The sequence below is a fragment of the Castanea sativa genome, chromosome 3 (assembly GCF_040712315.1).
Source record: "Castanea sativa cultivar Marrone di Chiusa Pesio chromosome 3, ASM4071231v1".
In the NCBI taxonomy this organism is placed as follows: domain Eukaryota; kingdom Viridiplantae; phylum Streptophyta; class Magnoliopsida; order Fagales; family Fagaceae; genus Castanea; species Castanea sativa.
The window spans coordinates 31331899-31351690 of record NC_134015.1 but is presented as its reverse complement, the minus strand read 5'-3'; the positions used below and the strand labels follow the sequence as shown (position 1 = coordinate 31351690).

The window sequence follows — 19792 nt, the reverse complement described above, 5'->3', positions numbered from 1 at the left end:
TAAAAATAATGAATCATTAATTTTGGCCAAAAATGAATTTAAAGAAAGAAACAACCAAAACATAGAAAGAATTTTAATAAACGCGTACCCCCAATTACTCGTGGTGGAAGAGGCTTTTTCTCCAATCGTAGGTGGACGAGAGGGTGCTTTAAGTTTTAAGTGATACGTTAGACAAAGTTGGGTGGAAAAAAACTCAATAATTAAATTATCAAATCATGCTCAATTTTACAATACATGGCAAGCTGTTAATGATATTGACAACCTAATCTACTTGGCTTAATAGAATATCCGCGAAATATTAAAAATCTTCAACAAATCAAGATTATTTATTTAATTTTTTTTTTTGAGAATCAAATCAAAGATTAAAAAAAATGAAGCCACTACGATATACTAACCAAAAAAAAAATACAACATGTCAACAATAACCTCAAATATTTGGAGTGGATTAATTCATTATGAAGTGTCCATTAAAGAAAAAAAAACCATTATATAAAGTTATTAAATTCATTGTAGAGTAACAAAACATTTGGAACTGAGACCAAGGTCTTGTATTATAATCAATGCAATATGAGTGTTTATAAAAAAAAAAAAAAACTAGATTCTAAATCAATTCAATATTAATTGTGATTCATAAACTTGCAATACAAGTAACATTATTGACTTGCACAAAATTAAAATTAGAGTTAAATATCTGAGTATTGTACTTGATATATATCTTTAACAAAATATTATTTATAATAAAAAAAACCTAACAAACGAAATTAACAAAAAGAATAATATCAAAATAAAAAAGAACCAAATAATAGTAATAATAAAAAATAGAAAAAAAAAAATAAAAGAAAAGAAAAGAAAAGAAAGGTAAGGAGCATTGTGACGTGAGGAAATTAATAGAGGCGTGGGCGTGGCGCGTGGGTGGCACAAAGTCTTTGCATGACCCTTCTAAGACGCTGCACATTTTTTCCCCGCCATGACGGCGCAATTTCTGTTAATCAAGAAACAGTGCCTTTCACCCTATTTGTCTGTTTATTTATTTAATTTTATCAGAAATTCTATTTTTAATTTTTTAACCATTAATTTTCTCCAAAAAAAAAAAACTTTTTAACCATTAATCATTATTATTTTCTTGCTAATAAAGTAATAATTCTATTTTTTTTTTTTGGGTTTTTTTTTTTTTGGGACTAGTATTAATATACGAAGTTTCTGAGAGAGAGAGAGAGAGAGAGAGAGAAGAATTTTTAAATTCCCAGACAGAGAAAAAGAGAGAGAGTCTTCTCAAAAAAAAGAAAAAAAAAAGGAGAGAGAGCCATAAACACTTTTATTCATCATTGATGAGCTCCTAAGCTTTTCCCGCGAAATCAAAATTCTTCTCTTTTAATCAAAACCCATTTGCTCTTCTCCTTCTTCTAGATCTTTCCGCCTTCCTTCCTTTTCCTGTGTCCTCTTTCACCCGTTGAAAAGTTCAATCCCTTGTCTCTCACATTCCCTTATATTTATTTATTTTTTCCCCAGAAGATAAATTCTTGTAAAGAATTTTCTGGGAAAGTAGCTTTGGAGTTATTTGAAAGGAAAAAAAAAATTTCCTACACACAAATACAGGGCAGAGAGAGAAGCCAGCCAAATGCGCGTGAAACAAAGTCAAGATGCGAGATCCAAACCAAGTCTGCGTTGAAAAGCCTCAGAGGAAACATTCAGATATGCGAATATTATTCATCTCATACTCTTGTACTAGTACGTGATTGCCTTGACTCTCCGTAGGGCCTATATTACAGCCTTGTCGAACGGCCTTTGTATTTTTTATATTCTTATATTAAATAATTTTGGGTTGGGTTGGGTTGGGTATCGTGTGGTATTCTGGGCTGAGTTACATGTTGTTTTTTATTGTTGTCGTTGTTGTTGCTGCTTTTGGGGCGGAGATTACCTTTTGGTGGTGCGTATGATATAGGAATAGAATTAGTTGGTCGTTGTGACTCGTAACTACCTGGACTTGTTGTCTCTGCACACGTGTTCTTTCTCAAACTTCCTTTTTTCTTTTCTGCTTCCTTCTTGTTTCTCTGGTTTTCTGTTTTGTTTTCACTTTCTAATTACTGGGTTTCTGAGCTTTTTGTCTTAACTTTTTCTGGGGTTCTGTTTTAATTTTGTTTTAGACTGACTAGTATTGCTTTATTTATTCATTCTTTTTCTGGGTGTTGGTGTTACAAATTTGTGAACTTTTTGGGGCTTGTGGAAAAATTAAATCTGTTTTTCCTAGAGAGGAGCTACTTTTCTTGTAGCTGATTGAGTCATTCTTAGTGGGTTGTTTTTGAATTTTGAAGGGGCTGTGGATCCTTGAAGAAGCTGCACTTACTAGTGAGTGAATTTGCTTTGGAAGGAAGGAAGGAAGGAATTGTTGTACTTCCTATTGTGTTTCTCTGATATTTGTCATTGGGGTTAGTGAGAGGTTGTTCTAGGGGGAACAAAAAATGAGGGGTGGTATAAGGAGAAAGCTGAAACTCAGCAATCTTTACTCATTCAGATGTGGGAGGTCATCTATGACAGATGATGACCATTCACAGATTGGTGGTCCAGGGTTTTCCAGGGTTGTTTATTGCAATGAACCAGATTGCATCCAAGCTGAAATTCGTAATTATGGAGCCAATTATGTTAGGTCTACAAAGTATACACTTGCCACTTTCTTGCCTAAATCATTGTTTGAGCAGTTTAGGAGGGTGGCCAATTTTTTCTTCTTGGTTACTGGCATCTTGGCCTTCACCCCGCTCGCTCCTTATACAGCTGTTAGTGCTATCATTCCTCTTATTGTCGTTATTGGAGCAACAATGATTAAAGAGGGCATTGAAGATTGGAGGCGAAAGAAGCAGGTGCCCTTTTTTTGCTTGTCTAGTTTGGTTCTATTAATTGATCCTTATAATATGGTTTTAATATTTTCCTGAGCTTCTCTATCTTTCTTGTTCAATTACAATATGCTTGGATAGAATCAAAAAGACCAGTAGAAGAGTCTCCTAAACTTGAACTGATTAAGCTGGACTTTCGTTTTCCTAAACACATTTTTATGAAGGAAAGAAAAAAAGGGAGGGATGTCTTGGAAATCTGCTCATTGGAGTGTCCTAAGTCTTGGAGGCCACCGTTGGCTTTGATGGAAGTATTTCTTTTGTTGCTATAAGAATTTTTAAGGAAAAGTGTAGATCCTCTGAAATATTTGCTAGTTTCATTACTACGGTGGATGCAAGGGACATTTTTAAATCATCTTAATACATTGGATATGGGAAAATTCATGTAATCTGTTTAAATTCGTAGCATGAGGTTGTTTGGTTGGGTGATGTGTACTTTGAAAAAAGTATTTAGTTCACATGATCTCTATAGGATGATAATATTTTCTCCTTTTGCATTGTTGATTTTAATGATGAATAAAAAAATAGTTCCATAAATTATGTTTCCATATTACTTAGATTTACTAGATAGTTTATTATTCCTTTTCAATTGTACAATTCTAATTATTATGATTGCTATATTCTCTTGCTTGTGGTCAGAGATCAATACTTGACAACATAGGCCAAAGTGCTATCAATTTAGATGTTAATTGTTCTTTCAGGCAAGCTGTTACACCTAGATATATAATTTTTCATATGGAATATTTTTGCAGGATATGGAGGTGAACAATAGAAAGGTTAAAGTGCATCAACGTGATGGAGTTTTTAATCATACTGAATGGAAGAACCTGAGAGTGGGAGATATAGTAAAGGTAAAGAAGGATGAATTCTTTCCGGCAGACCTCCTCTTGCTCTCATCCAGTTATGATGATGCAATCTGCTATGTTGAGACCATGAACCTTGATGGCGAGACAAATTTGAAATTAAAACAAGCCTTGGAGGTTACCTCATTCTTAAATGAGGACTCTGACTTCCGTAATTTTAAGGCTATAGTTAAATGCGAAGACCCCAATGCAAATTTGTACTCTTTTGTTGGAAGTATGGAGTTTGAAGAGCCACAGTATCCTCTCTCTCCTCAGCAACTTCTTCTCAGAGATTCTAAACTCCGAAATACAGACTACATTTATGGGGCTGTTATCTTCACTGGTCAGGACACAAAGGTTATTCAGAATTCTACTGATCCCCCTTCGAAGAGAAGCAAAATTGAGAAGAAGATGGACAGAATTATCTACTTCTTATTCTCTATTCTATTTCTGATGGCATTCGTTGGTTCTATTCTCTTTGGCATTGCAACTGAAGATGACTTAGAAACTGGCAGGCCGAAAAGGTGGTATCTTAGACCAGATGATTCTACAGTTTTCTTTGACCCCAAAAGAGCACCAGCTGCAGCTACTTTTCACTTTCTGACAGCCCTAATGTTATATAATTACTTTATTCCAATCTCATTGTATGTGTCAATAGAAATTGTCAAAGTTCTTCAGAGCATCTTCATCAATCAAGATATTCACATGTACTATGAAGAAGCTGACAAACCGGCACATGCCCGTACCTCAAATTTGAATGAGGAACTTGGCCAAGTTGACACAATACTATCTGATAAGACCGGAACTTTGACATGCAATTCAATGGAGTTCATCAAGTGTTCTGTGGCTGGGACAGCTTATGGTCTTGGTGTTACAGAGGTTGAGAGGGCTATGCATACAAGAAAAGCCTCACCTTTGCGTGATGAAAATGTAAATGGATATGACCACATCAACGATTCTACTGATTCAAAGTCACTCATAAAAGGCTTTAACTTTAAAGATGAAAGGATTATGAATGGAAAATGGGTTAATGAGCCTCGGGCAGCTGTCATTCAGAAATTTTTTCGTTTATTGGCAATTTGTCATACTGCCATTCCCGAAGTGGATGAAGAAACAAGGAACGTTTCATATGAAGCTGAATCTCCAGATGAAGCAGCATTTGTGATTGCAGCACGAGAACTTGGTTTTGAATTCTATAAAAGGACACAGACTAGCATATCATTGCATGAACTGGATCCAGTGACTGGAAATGGAATTGAACGGTCAGTTTTTCTCATTGCATGTTTTATAAAATCACAAATTTAGAACTTATGTATGCTATACTCTTTGGCTTCCATTCAGTGGCGGCTCCAAGAGCTTTTTCCAAGGTGGTCATTATGAAACTTAAATTATATAAAATATAAAAAGAGAATTCCATATATCGACCAAAAAAAAAAAAATGCAAATGCATAAAATCTTATAATTTCCTTTTACAAATTTTTTTTATTTTGAAATTGTTGCATGATAATCATTATGAATGCTACAAGCTACATCTCTTTCAAAATTTTAGTTTGATAAAATTTTTCTTAAGCTTTTCCTTTTTGTTTGTAAAAGCCTAATATATTGTTCAAGAGACCAAAGTTTGACTACAAACTTAGTTGTAACTTAAGGCTACAACTCTCACCAAACATATTAACATGATTGCATATTTTTAAAATCTAACAGTTGAATTGCATGTTCTTTATGTTTTACATATCAATTGGATTTTATTTACTATTCGATCCATAAACTTATTTTTTATATATAATTTTAGACTACAAAAACTTAAAATTTAAACATTTGATCGATAACATAGTTATTGATCTTTGATTTTATTGATATTTTGAAAGAATGGTAAATTTAAGAAGAACATATAATCTAATGATAAATTTGTCAAAGTTCACAGCCTTAATCTACACCAAGTTTGTTGACAAATTTTGTCGAAAGTTTATTTATGTTGGGCCTAGAAAATTTTAGGGTGGTATCAATTTTTTTTTAAAGGTAAGAAAAATCATAAATTTTTTAAAATTTATATATAATAATTTTTTTCCCAGGGCAGGGTGGTCCTGTGACCACCCTGGCATCAATGTAGAGCCACCCCTACAGTTCCATTGGCGTGCATATGGATTCATCTGAATACCCAGTTCATGGGTCCCTTACGTGATTTTGCTTCTAATTATACTGGCATATATATGCAGACATATTCTCTTAAATATCATTCTCTTTGGTGTAGTATGTGATGTGCACCACATGGTGGATGTATAGGGCTATGAAACAGGGTTACATACTCCCTCTAGAATGGCTGCATATACATGTGCATGTAGGGCTACTTTCTTTTTAAGTAATGCTTAAATCGGAAAAGACTGTCTCAATGAATAATTTCCTTTTGCAGGTTGTATAAACTTCTGAATGTTTTAGAGTTTAACAGCTCAAGGAAGCGGATGTCTGTGATAGTAAGGGATGAGGAAGGAAAAATACTATTACTTTGTAAAGGTGCTGACAGGTTTGTGATAAGACATCTTAAAACCTCAGAATAATCTCTATCAGCTTTTATTGCATATCATCATCTTCCTAATTCATTTCCCATGCAGTGTCATGTTTGAAAGGCTTGCCAAGAATGGTAGGGAGTTTGAAGACGAGACCAGGGAGCATGTGAATAATTATGCTGATGCAGGCCTGAGAACCTTGATACTTGCCTATCGTGAACTTGATGAAGAAGAATACAAAGAGTTCAATGAGAAATTCACTGAGGCAAAGAATTCAGTTAGTGCTGATCAGGAAACGATGATTGATGAGGTAGCAGAGAAGATTGAGAGGGGTCTAATTCTTCTTGGTGCAACTGCTGTTGAGGACAAACTCCAAAATGGGGTGGGTTGAAGATACTGATTACAAATGAATGTACACTTTTATTGATTATTTTGTTTGGTATTTACATTTATTCTATTTTGCTTGTCAGGTTCCTAGTTGCATTGACAAGCTTGCCCAAGCAGGAATTAAGATTTGGGTTTTGACTGGAGACAAGATGGAGACTGCCATAAATATTGGGTATGATTCCTGGGTTTGACTGTTATATTGACCATGAATTGAGGCGTACCTCTCATACTGTTTTTGAAGATGTCTGACTAAATTCTATAAATCTGCAGATTTTCATGTAGTTTGCTTAGACAAGGAATGAAGCAGATTATAATTAATTTGGAGACTCCCCAAATTCAAGCACTAGAAAAGGCAGGAGATAAGGCAGCCATTGCTAAGGTAATATAGGGTGATTTTTGTTTAGTCTTCAGTTTGAGGTATTCCTAATTAGCAAGTAATCTTGAACCTTAACACAAATAATGTTTTTTCCATTTCTCCATTTTCAGTCTTTTAGTATATTTATTCTATTCAAATATGGGTATTCATGTCTACACTCACTACAACAAAATCTTCTCTGGCCTTACCTTTATTTTGGTAGCACCAATTAAATGCATTTTATTGGTTCACCATTAGGATTTTTGGCCTGGACAGAATTTTTCTTTAAAATAGTTTGATGAAGCTCCATGCTTCAGTAATTATGCCGTGATACTTGGTAGAATTCAAGTAGTGATATTTTCTAAATCATTGTTCATGTAATATTGATGGGATAATTCTGATTCCTTTTTTAGGCATCAAAGGAAAGTGTCCTCCGTCAGATAAATGAAGGGAAGGGTCAGCTTACTTCATCAAGTAGGAGCTCTGAGGCATTTGCTTTGATCATCGATGGGAAATCTCTTAGTTATGCTCTAGAGGATGATATGAAGAAAATGTTTCTGGAGCTTGCAATTGGTTGTGCATCTGTTATATGCTGTCGCTCATCGCCAAAACAGAAGGCTCTGGTGGGTTTATCATTTTTCTGTGTCTTTAACCTACCTTTCTTTTCTTTTCTGTTTTTAAGTACATAATTAGCATTTAGGAGTAATTTGTTTTTCCTGCTGAAAATAATAAAAGGTTACAAGACTGGTTAAATCTGGAACGGGGAAAACGACATTAGCAATTGGTGATGGTGCCAATGATGTGGGAATGCTTCAAGAAGCAGATATAGGGATTGGAATTAGTGGTGTCGAAGGAATGCAGGTGATCAGATTGTTCAACATTTTTATCTTGAATCAAATATAAATTATTTTTATTGTTTGTGTTTCTCACTACATATACTCATTTTCCGCTGTACATATTTTTCAATTCAGGCGGTCATGTCAAGTGATATTGCGATTGCACAGTTCCGATATTTGGAGCGTTTGCTGCTTGTGCATGGACATTGGTGTTACAGAAGGATCTCATCAATGGTAATCCATTCTTGTATTTGTATTTAGAAATCTGGAAAAATTGAAATTTTTTTCTAAATCTTGTCGTAAGTATAAACCTTTTTAATTAATTTACTTTGTTCATTCTTCTATTGGCAGATATGCTACTTTTTCTTCAAGAATATCACATTTGGTTTCACACTATTCTTATACGAGGCATATGCATCATTCTCTGGGCAACCTGCATACAATGATTGGTATTTGTCACTCTTTAATGTTTTCTTCTCATCAATTCCGGTTGTTGCTATGGGAGTTTTTGACCAGGATGTTTCTGCAAGGTATTGTCTCAAGGTGAGTCAACTATATAGTACGTGTATTAAATTATTTCTCTTATGATGATCAATGACTCAGTATATAAAAGTAACACAATGCATCTGGGCTTCTTTTTCTTTCGGGAGGGGGAGGGGGTGTTCAGAAAGGAACTTCTTGTAACTTTTCCTTCATGTGGTACAGACAAGAATGTTTTACATGCGTAATGCCTATTCCTCTACCTTTTGGTCCACTTAATTCATTTCAAGTCCTCAGAGTGATGTGGATGATTTTGTTTTATTTTATTTTATCCATACGGTGGCTTCAAGTTTTGTTCTTTGGTTGAGAACACTTGATAACCTCCAACCAATGCCATTGGCCAAAGAAACCATTGGTGCCATTAAGAACTGTTAGTAACTTAAAATGGTGTAGCCATTGCATGTGACTGTAAAAATTCTTAGTAGAAGAAAGAAAGTTGAAACGATTATTAAGATGAAAGTGGTAAAGTGACAAAAAAGCATTCAAGCCTACTATTGTTTGGGATTTCTTGGTTGAGTTTTCATTATCATGTTCCAGAAAAACAACTGCAAATAGTTGTAGCAGGAGTTGCATATAGCATTGAACAACCAAAGCCCCCTTGGTTATTATTGGAGTAACATAAAAGAAGCTCTAATTTTGTGTGTGTGTGTGTGTATATATATATATATTTATTATAATTCAATAGATACAAAAATGGGGAAGGGGGATTTGAACTTTGGACATCTCCATTGGAAACATTAGGAGGTGTAGTTGAACTACAAGGCTTTTGGCCAATTTTATATGGTTTGACTTTTGATAAATGCTTATGTAGTATTGTTCCTTGTTTCTCATGGCAGTTTCCTCTATTATACCAAGAAGGGGTGCAGAATCTCCTTTTCAGCTGGCGTCGAATACTCAGCTGGATGTTAAATGGGTTTTGCAGTGCTATAATAATTTTCTTTTTCTGCACAAAAGCACTGGAGCTGCAGGCTTTCAATAATGATGGGCAGACTGCTGGGAGGGATATTTTAGGAGCAACAATGTATACATGCATTGTTTGGGTCGTAAACTTGCAGATGGCACTTTTTATAACTTACTTCACCTTGGTGCAACATGTTGTTATCTGGGGTTCAATTGCATTTTGGTACCTTTTCCTCTTGGCTTATGGAGCCATGTCTCCTATTTTTTCTACCACTGCTTACAAACTTTTCATTGAAGTCCTTGCCCCGACCCCTTCTTATTGGCTCGTCACTCTATTCGTGGTGATCTCAACCCTAATACCATACTTCTCGTACTCAGCAATTAAGATGCGCTTCTTTCCTATGTACCATGAAACAATACAGTGGATAAGGCATGAGGGCCTACCAAATGATCCTGAATATTGTGAAATGGTACGGCAGAGATCGTTGCGGCCAACAACTGTAGGCTTCACAGCCCGCTTTGCAGCAAGGACTAACAGTTTAAAAGATAATAATCATAACCATATGTGATATTGTTGAAATCGGTTTTGGATGGTTAGCTGGCAAAAAATTGCAGGTCGGAGATATGCGTCTGAACTTTGAAAATTTTCTGCTGGGTGTATGACTCAATTAAAGCAGACGGCCTAGAGATTACCCTTGCTTGATGACTGTACAGAAGCTTTAGTCATCTGTAGCATATCTTAGATGGGTGGAATATTATTATTGTATAGATTTTATTTTTGACCATCTGAGGTTATACATCGGTTATTATACCATGCTTTTTGTATCATTGTATAAATTAAATTAGTGACATACAGAACCGAGAAAATTCATTGTAGGAATATTTGATAGTGTTGCTTTTTATTAGAGTCTACAGAATAGAGAAATATAGTATGCCTTTTTCTTTCTCTAGTACTATTTCTTCTTATTTCTTATCATGTATGATAGTTATACTTTTGTTTCGTGCTCTCTCTCTCTCTATATATATATATACACACATTCCCCTTTGTTCAGGTTGCTTTTGTTTTGTTGTTTTTTGAGTTCTTACTGCTGTTACTTAGAAACTCCCCTTAGAAATCATGGTCTGATATCATGACAATTTAGAAACTTACGGGCCGTTGCTCCCAACTCCTCCATTTTGCATACTTTCTTAATGAGCTATCTGTGCGTTATAGTTATCTAATTTTAAGCCATAATTACACTGCGGTTTGAGCTTTTAATCCAGTGTCACTGGTATTTTTGTAGCATAATAGCATCTTCAATAGATTAGCTAAATCTATTTTTTGCGGAGCAAACCCAAAAAAATCAGCTCAAACAGATTCTCTAAATGCAAAACTTTTCCAAATATTTTTCAAAGTTGCTTCCCTGCTTCTCTTGATATAGAAAACACTGTAGCAACTCCATAAGCTTATTTTATCTTAAAAAGTTACTCAGCTGTATTAAATAACTATTCTTTCTCTTTCATCCAAACTCTTTTCCTTCTCTCTATTGTGCTCTTGGTTTCTCTTCAGAATACATCAACACAGCTCTCTCTCTTCAGAAACTCTTCTCTCACAAAATCAACCCATCGCTGCTGCTCTCTCTCACAAAACAACATGCACCGTGGCTTTCAATCAAAGTTTGCTCAACCACCTGTGATGAAGAATGGACATCTGAAAACATTGGCTCAACCTTGAATATCGATACCCAAAATTTTGATTTAATAGGGTTTTTGTCACGTTTGAATTTATTAGTTTATTGTACGAGTTGATGATTTGGTGGTTTTGAATGATTTTCTATTGTTCTTCACCACTATTTGGGTTTAGGTTTTGGGTTTTTGGTTCTTTTCTCTCTGTCTCTCTTTCACTCTGTTTCTTGATCTTATCTCTATTTTTTCTATTTAATTAATCTTATTAGAGTCAATAAACTAATATGATTCCTTTAGAGTTTCTTATTTTCTAATAAAAATTTTGGTCTCATCTCTATTGCACACCAACTATTCAATAGAGAAGACATGGGTATGTTTAAGAACTGAAATGGAAGGCTTTATTTATTTATTTATTTATTTATAAACATGATTTTTTTTTCCTGATGTACTTAATAAGTGGAAGTGGAAGTGGATCACAGGCAACAAAGTATTTTTCTAATGCTCTGTTTTTATTAAGACCTTGTTTGTTTTAGATGTAATTGAATTTTTGAAATTGTTTTACACCGTTGCTGGTGTTTGGCAATATAGGAAATTACAGTCAAACTGAAAATATATTTCAGTTGACCATAAAATACCCACCTTACACCCGTAAATCATTGAGAGAGAGAGAGAGAGAGAGAGAGAGAGAGAGAGAGAGAGAGAGAGAGAGAGAGAGAGAGATTGAACCGGGTTTGATCATCGCCACCACCCTCTAAATCGCTTCGTCCTCCTCTAGGTTAGATCATCTCCTCTCGATCTCATCGCCACCGCCCTCTGGATCAAATTGTCTCCTCTCGATCTCGTCTCTGCCACTCACCAATCTACTTTCTCTCTCTTTCGCTCCAACCAACCAAGGCCGGATCGGACACTGCATGTCATCGATCTAGTGCCTTCACTCAAGAACCACACCCTCTCTTCCACTCTCACTCACGACACTATCTCATCTCACTTTTTCACTCTGACCCGAACCAAGCCTTCTACTTATCTTTCGTTTTCTTTGATCTCTGATTTTTTTTTTTTTTCTATGGGTGGTGGTGTGTGGGTGATTCACATCCAAGAACAAACACAAGAAATAATTATACGGCGTAATTTCCATAGCACAGTCAAACAACAGAAAATGTTTTCCTTTACGTAAAATATTTTCAACTGAAAATATTTTACACTTAGAAAACATTTTACATATTGCCAAACACAACCTAAATTTCACTGCTTTTCATTTCAATTGTATTTGTATATTTGCATTGCTTATATAGAGGCTTATATTTGTACATTTGCATTGCTTATCAGAGCACCTTTTTATTTGTTATTAAATACTGGTCATGAAATTTGAGATATAGAATTGCCTTTGAAACATTTATATTTTCGTATTGGACTATTGGGTGCATTGATAGATTACTACATAAGCTGCAATCTTCTTCATTGATTGGATTGATAATCTAGACATCCTATGTTTGACTTTGGCATTTGTTGATGGTTTTAATTCGAAGTGGTTGTAGCTTTGAATTCTAGTTTCTTGAGATATTTGCTTACACGCGGGGTATGCTTCTTAGAGTGATTTGCTTTATTTTATCTTTCCATATTAGAGGTGTTGGTTGACTTGGTTTCTACAGTAGCCGTTGGGTCCAAACATATAAAGGAGTTGCTGTCATTTAATTTTTCCATATTAGAGATGCTAATTTAATCTTTCCACATTAGAGGTGCTAGTTGACTTCTTTATGCGGTAGCTGTTGGGTTTACACATATAAAGGAGTTGCTGTCATTTAATCTTTCCATATTTAGAGTTGTTAATTTAGAATTTCCATATTAGAGGTGCTAGTTAACTTACTTTCTCCTGTAGCTGTTGGGTTTATATATGGAAGAGAGTTTGCTGTCATTATTGTCATACCCATAGAATCTGCACTATCATCAATAGATATTCTTTCCTTAATAATTATATATTCCTTGTTGTTCTTAATTACGATTGTCTTGTTGGAATGAAAATAAAAGGCAGGAGATTAGATAATGTAGCTTGTGTACTGAATTATATGATTGAAATGGTGAAAATTTATTATTTATTTGAGCCCTGTGTTTTTTTGTTTTTGTTACTAGGAATGGATTCAAGTATTCTAGGAGACACATATTTCACTAGTCTTATAGAAGATAATTATAATGAATATATGTTAGGATATTCACTTATAAGTGGTAAAGATAGTGTTCCATAAGCTCAATAATTTAGCCAAATGTCTCCACCCCAAGTTGAATCCATAGCCAAGAAATCACAACGTGGCAGCAACTTCTCCATACAAGAAGACATGCTTCTTGAGTCTTCATTTCTCAATGTCAACCAAGATGTAGTGCAAAGCACTAACCAAAAACGTACAACATATTGGTCAAGAATTTGGGAGTATTACCACCAGTGGAAGGCCTTCACTTCTGAGTGTACAGTGGATTCTCTAACGAACCGATGGTCAACGATTCAACTTTGCACCAATAATTTTTGTGGATTTTTGGCAAAAATTGAATCAAAGAATGAAAGTGGTAAGACTGATGAAGACAAGGTACATCTTATAAAGAAATTTGTGTTGATTTGCTAATTTTATTAATTTTTTAGCTTAATGTAGCAAAACAGCTCTATCAAGTATTGCAAGTACCAAATTTCAATATGAACATTGCTGTAATTTGTTAAAGCACTCACCAAAATGGTTGGTTATCGTTAACAATCAGTGACCAAAAAAATGAGGGAGATTTGAGGCATCTTAACCTTCTAATCTAGAGTCAATAAGTTTAGAGGATGATGATATTCCACAAGTTCCAATATTAAACTTAGAGAGACCACTAGGGGTGAAGGCCAAAAAAGAAAGATTGAAGAAACAAAAGTGCAAAGAAGGTACGACTTCACATATGGAAGACATATTGAATGTCATGATGGAAGAAAGAAGAAAAATGAGTGAGATGAAAATGGCTTGTATTGAGAAAGGATCTCTTGCAAACCAGGAGCATGAGATGGCGTGAATTCAACTTAAGGATAAAAAACTTGAAATAGCAAGAATGAAAATGGAACTGGATATGAAAAGATCGAAAGAGGAATATGAAATAGAAAAATTGAGAATGGAAAAGTTGAAGGAGGAAAATGAAATGGAGAAACTGAGAATGAATCAGATGAAGGAAGAAAAAGAGATTATGATGATGGATTTAAGTATGTTGTCTTCAGTGCAACAAGAATATATTCATCAATGCCAAATGAAAATTCTTGAAAAACGAAGGTCTCGTTCTTAGACTATTATCATTATCAATGCTCTTATTTTGCATATGATTAAAAGAGCGCTTTAAACTTGTTTTGTTGCAATGTGTTCGTACTAACTAAGAATGTATATTGGGTCACTCATTTTGTTTTGCTGCAATATGATCCTATTGCGCTATTCATTTTGTTTTGCTACAATGTGATCCTATTGCACTATATATGTATATCCAAGGGGATGTTCAACCTTATTGCTAATTCCTATTAGCTTTGTACTAGTTTTTAAGCTTTTAGAATGTCATTAATGCAATACTGCTAATTTTCATTAGTTTTGTACTAGTTCTTAAGCTTTGTACTAATTTCCATTATTGCTATACTGCTAATTCCCATTAGTTTTTAAAATGTCAAATGTCTTTTGTATTAGTACAATGAAACAAGCAGTGCCCTTTCTAAGAAGGTTGATCTAATTGCATTAAAGCTTTTGTTCTTTTGTTAAAATTCCATGCTTCCCATATACAGGGAAAGATGGTTTGTGTGTATGTGTGTGTGTGAACGTAAAAAAAGAAAAATAGCCCATTGGAAAATATGACTATTAGAAATTTTGAAAATATTATTGTTGGGAGATTTAAAAATATAGTTGTTGGGAATTTAAAAAATATAGCCGTTGGGAATGAGTAGAGAAAGAATAAAGAAATATTTAAAAAAAAAAAGAAAGATTAAAGAAAGAATGAAGAAATAATATTTAAATGAGATAGAGAAAAGATAGAGATTTTGTTAGAAAGTGTATTTAAAAAAGTAGGTACGTAAAAGGTAAAAACAACTGTTCACACTTCAAAAGTACAAAAATTTAGAGAAGCTGCTGGAGATGCTCTAATGTTTAAGTAGTCTCGGAACACTTCCATTTGTGGATCTCTCTCTCTCTCTCTCTCCATGGCAAAAAAAGGGTCATATTTATACATTTTGAGCTTTCAGCTACTCTCTTCTTACTAGCATTATTATTATTATTATTGGGTTATAATTTGATTTATGAGAAAATTTTAAATTTTGATGTCTTCGTTAGAAACATCAAGAGATGTCAAGCCAACCAGTTGAGTTACAAGACTCTTGATGGGTAGTGAAACATCGACCATTGGGTCAATGTATAAATATGTCTTGAAATTTATTATTTCAACAATTTCCTACCAATTAAAGAGCATCTCCTATGTTGAAAATTATTTGTACTCAAAAGTACAATAATGTGATATTTCCTTATCTCACATAAAAAGTGCATCATATCATAATTTTAATTAATGAAATCTACAATACATGCGAGAGGAAAAAGTAACACATTGATGTACCCTAACAACATAATTACTCTTATCATGACATGTCGACTGAGTTAATGTCTTTTGAGCAACACAGGTACATATAGAGATAAATTTCTCTATTTTTGGTCCTATACTTGTTAAGATGCAACAAATGTTTTGGCATTCTTGCATTCACACAAATTTTTATTAAATTTATAGGTAAATTACACTACCCTTCATTGAGGTTTTATAGAATGATACTCTTACAAGTGTTCTCTTGAGGTTTGTATCAATGCATGTTTAGTCCATAACTTTTCAAATTGTTATATTATTAACAAATTATTTATTTTTAAAAATATTCTTTCCCAAACTATGGATAAAATGACATCCTCTTCCCTTTAAATTTGTATATGAATGACACTATTACATAAGTTAATAGGAATTTTTTTTTTAAATATAATACTTCATAAATGAAAATTAAATTCTTATATTTATATAAACCTAATAAGGGATGTCAATTTATGAAACAATTGAGGAGTCTCATTTTGTAAAACTTGAAAAGAAATTGGTGTAATTTTTTCGATAATTTTTTGGTTAGAACCTACGCTGTACGCAATACTAATTAAAAGAAAACATAACTCCTCCCAACCTAACCAATAATTTTAGATCCAACTGCTATTAGTATTACACAATTTGTATATTCGTTTATATTGACCATGGCAAGAAATGGTGTCGGTGCTGATTGCTTCAACGATGACATGCTTCAGCGTGTTTGATGAGACAAAGGAAATATAATATAATGGACCATCTATCTTTTCCACGAAATGTCTTTATAACCTTTAACCAATGGCCCTACAACCTTTAATTTGTTAGAAAATCAGTCATTTTCACGTCCAAAGAAAACAATCATCGAAGACAAATACGAAAATACTAGTGAAGTAGTGATTAATAATAACATAATATACAGGTTGTTCTACTCAACGATGAGAGGGATTGGTTTTTTTGAGGTGTCTTCGATTTGATTTCCAAAACATTGCTTGCAAATCCTTTCAAAGACATAATGACCTCAAAATCCCTTACATACATTTAATTAATTACACAAAAAAATTACAAAAAAAAAAAAAAAAAAAGAACAAAGAAAAAAAAGTATATTATGTTTCGGATACGTACAACTTTACGTGAGTTTTGTGTCGGATGTACCATATACCGCCTAGCTAACTATACCGATGCTGCGACGGTGAGTCCAAGAAAATCAGCGGCGGATTTGGCCATGATGGTGGAGAACTCGTTAAAACTAATGACTCCATCACCATTAGAGTCAGCCTCGCGCATCATCTCGGAGAGTTCTTTGTACGTCAAAGGGTGACCCATCTTGGCCATGGAGCCAGCAAGCTCAGCGGTGGTTATGTAGCCATTACCGTCGCGGTCGAAGGATCTGAACACTTCCAAGAGCTGCTCCTGGTTCATGAGCACTTCTTGGGTCATGTCTGGTAATATGGCAGTGACGAGTTCGTCAAACTCGACGCTGCCATTGCCATTGGTGTCCATGTTTGTCAGCAAGGCGTGGAGTTGGTCTCCTGTTGGCTTTATCCCAAGCGATCGGAGGAGAGCTGCAAGCTCGAGCTGGGTTAGGCTGCCGTCTGAGTCCATGTCAAAACGCATGAAAATGTCCCTCAGTTGCTCCACCTGGTCCGATTCGAGAGGAGCTATCATTTTCGTTTTCATTTTTATAAATATAAAGCCAGCACGATAATTAGACCAAAAACAAAAACAAAAACAAAAAAGCAAAGATCAAAGGTTGTGTTTTGGTTCGTGGGGCTCTTGTGCGTGTTTGTATTATTCCTTGTTTGTGTTTTTTGAATTATTATTTTGTTGGAATGGTTCAAAGTTCAAAGGGAAAGCGCGTCGAGGACCGTGAAAGTGAAAGGGAACATTTATGACCGGCTGAAATTTAGTTGAAAGCGATTTTGAGGGAATACTACTACTTTTTGGAGGCAAAAATACGGTCTCTATATTTTGGACTTACTGTTATTTTGGTTCTTAATTTGATTTCTCGGCTATCCAGTTCCTCAAATTAAGAAATCATGTTAGACTGGTTATTGCTGTCAACGGAAAATGGATAAGTAGCAGATGGAACACAGCATTGACATCATTAATAAAATAATAATATATAATTTATTTAGTATTTAAAAATACCACATTAGTATATAAATTAATCAAAAATATTAATTTTTTTTAATTTAAACTGAAAAAATTCAAAATTCAAAAACAAAAACAAAAACAAAAACAAAAACAAAAATTTTCAATTCGAAAACAAGAAGAACATAATTTATAGCAACTGTAGGGGTATTGGGCCCAATAGTATATGAAGGATGGCCCAACGAAGTATTTTGGGCTGGAAACCCAAAATCCGAAGACATCAAAATGGTCGTGGACTATTTACATATCCAAACACGTCCGAGGAGTAGATTTGTCCTCGGGTTTCAAGGCCGAGGACATAGAAAGAGAAGTTTGGTATCCCTGGGTTATATTATAATGAGTCCTACAATTATGGGGATGCACGGTATACGTGGAGGGCGAGAGAAAAGAACTGCTAACGTCTAAAAATAAAATTCGCTACCACCGCCCATACATTAAAAGTTCTTCGTAAATTGATACGCCGACCGTATGGACAAGCTGACGGACCCGAACATCGAGCTGGGAACTTGGTCCCTAATCCTACGGCTTTAGGAAGAAACGGATGACAAGTATCCAAAAAGGGGGATTGCAACCAGGAAAGTGGAAGGTGATGAAGGGAAAGGAAAGGATATAAATGTGAGGAAAGGCATACGAAGAAGGAGAGGACTTTTTCCGAGTAAAAGAGATAGAGCCAATAGTAAATGATAATCAACACTTGTATCCAAACTTGAGAAATATCATTAGAAACCATCCCTGGACACAATCCGAGGACGATTTCTCGCCTTACTTTGCAAACGATTCTTTGTTCTCGTTCTATTGGGCCCAAAGCCCGTTCTTTTTGTAATTGTCTAAACCATCCTTGAAATCTAAATTACAAGCCCATCCTCTACAAATTCATTGTAAAGAAAGGCCTTTCAAGCCCATTTTTCTCCTGGCCGTAGTTCGGGAACTTGAATCGTGTCCTTACAATTGGCGCCGTCTCGTGGGAATTTAGTCTTTAAGGAAGTTTAGGACATCATGGTAGGATCAGACCACAACGCAAGCAAGGCGGAGTCCGTGGGCTCTCGCCACAGGATCTCTCCTTGCATCCCGATCACGAGAGAACCGAGAGGGAAGTGTACATACTACACATACCATCGAAGTGCAAGTCATTCGCAAGGAGGAAGCAGCTCCTTATGAAAGAAATGCCAGTGGCCATGCATGAGATTGACGGCCTAAAGAGGAGATTGCGCCACGAGAGGCGAAGGAGAACTCCTCCGACCTCTCGACCCCTCTCTGGAAGGATCCGAGGATGACAATTACGGGCAAAGATCCTCGTAACTCCCCTGTGTGAATATGCCTCTTCCGAAGAAGACAACTGCATGGGAGACGTGGCGCAGACTACCCCTGGGGGCTTAGGAAATGACGCAATGGGAAGAGCATTGCACCAAATCTCCGTGTCACCCTTCGCGCGTAGATTGGAAGAAGGAAGGTTGCCTCGCGCTTCACACAACCGGCCTTCACTCTTTACAATGGTCGGACGGATCCCCGTAGAGCACGTAAGCCACTTCGGCCGCAGAATGGCAAAGGCATTCCAGAATGAAACTTTGTTATGCAAGATTTTTCCTTCTAGCCTAGTGGCCCGTAGCCATGAGATGGTTTGACGGCTTAAGGGCGTGCTCCATTGATTCTTTCAAAGAGCTTACTAGGCATTTGGTTCTCGCTTATCACGTGCAAGAGAGTTCCTCGTCCATTGGATTCTTTACTATCCATGGCTACGAGGGAAGGGGAAACCCCGAAAACATATTCGGACCGGTACTCGGGAAATGTTCAACGAAATCGACGGGAGACTTCGACGATGTAGCAATAAGGACCTTCAAGGTCCGCCTACCAACGCAGCATGACTCGAGGAAATCCTTTAACGAAGAAACTCCGTCAAGCGTACGTCGACCGATGGATCGCATCGACGAGTACAAAAGGGTCGAGGAAGATCACAGCAGGAAAGTGGCAAGGCGAAGGTTATCCCACAAGAAAGGAGGGATTTCGTGCTCCGACCGATACAACAACAATAGGCCTACGCGGGATTTTTCCAGTGTGCCGGCCACATACCCCCACAAGTGGTCAACACCGTCTTCGTGGAGCCTCTGCAGAAGAATTGCTGGAGAAAAATAAGGCATAC

General features: G+C 35.6%; 2 protein-coding genes across 3 annotated transcripts; one reads left to right on the top strand and one right to left on the bottom strand.

The window, feature by feature from the left end:
- The first annotated feature begins 1594 nt into the window (after window positions 1-1594).
- On the top strand, window positions 1595-10202 carry LOC142627956 (putative phospholipid-transporting ATPase 9). 2 transcript variants are annotated; one of them, XM_075801860.1, is made up of 11 exons: window positions 1595-1728; window positions 3638-4989; window positions 6138-6248; window positions 6337-6613; window positions 6702-6790; window positions 6889-6997; window positions 7387-7596; window positions 7709-7834; window positions 7945-8043; window positions 8161-8352; window positions 9186-10202. In XM_075801860.1, the coding sequence occupies exons 2-11, from the start codon at window positions 3641-3643 to the stop codon at window positions 9816-9818; spliced, it is 3195 nt and encodes a 1064-aa protein (XP_075657975.1). In that variant the 5' UTR covers window positions 1595-1728; window positions 3638-3640; the 3' UTR covers window positions 9819-10202. The 2 variants fall into 2 exon arrangements, with proteins under 2 accessions (XP_075657975.1, XP_075657974.1); XM_075801859.1 differs by lacking the exon at window positions 1595-1728 and adding an exon at window positions 2325-2855.
- Window positions 10203-16389: 6187 nt separating this feature from the next.
- Window positions 16390-17368, bottom strand: LOC142629592 (putative calcium-binding protein CML16). Its single transcript, XM_075803600.1, has one exon. It carries the CDS (start codon window positions 17179-17181, stop codon window positions 16675-16677), a length of 507 nt encoding a protein of 168 aa, XP_075659715.1. The 5' UTR covers window positions 17182-17368; the 3' UTR covers window positions 16390-16674.
- Between the last annotated feature and the right edge of the window lie 2424 nt (window positions 17369-19792).

Bases quoted from the DNA above. Each gene is read 5' to 3' on its own strand.
- LOC142629592 (XM_075803600.1), bottom strand. From the start codon at position 17,181: ATGAAAACGAAAATGATAGCTCCTCTCGAATCGGACCAGGTGGAGCAA.
- LOC142627956 (XM_075801859.1), top strand. From the start codon at position 2,460: ATGAGGGGTGGTATAAGGAGAAAGCTGAAACTCAGCAATCTTTACTCA. The intron at 7,835-7,944 runs GTGATCAGATTG...TTTTCAATTCAG, and splicing joins GTGGTGTCGAAGGAATGCAG to GCGGTCATGTCAAGTGATAT. The intron at 8,353-9,185 runs GTGAGTCAACTA...TTCTCATGGCAG, and splicing joins CTGCAAGGTATTGTCTCAAG to TTTCCTCTATTATACCAAGA.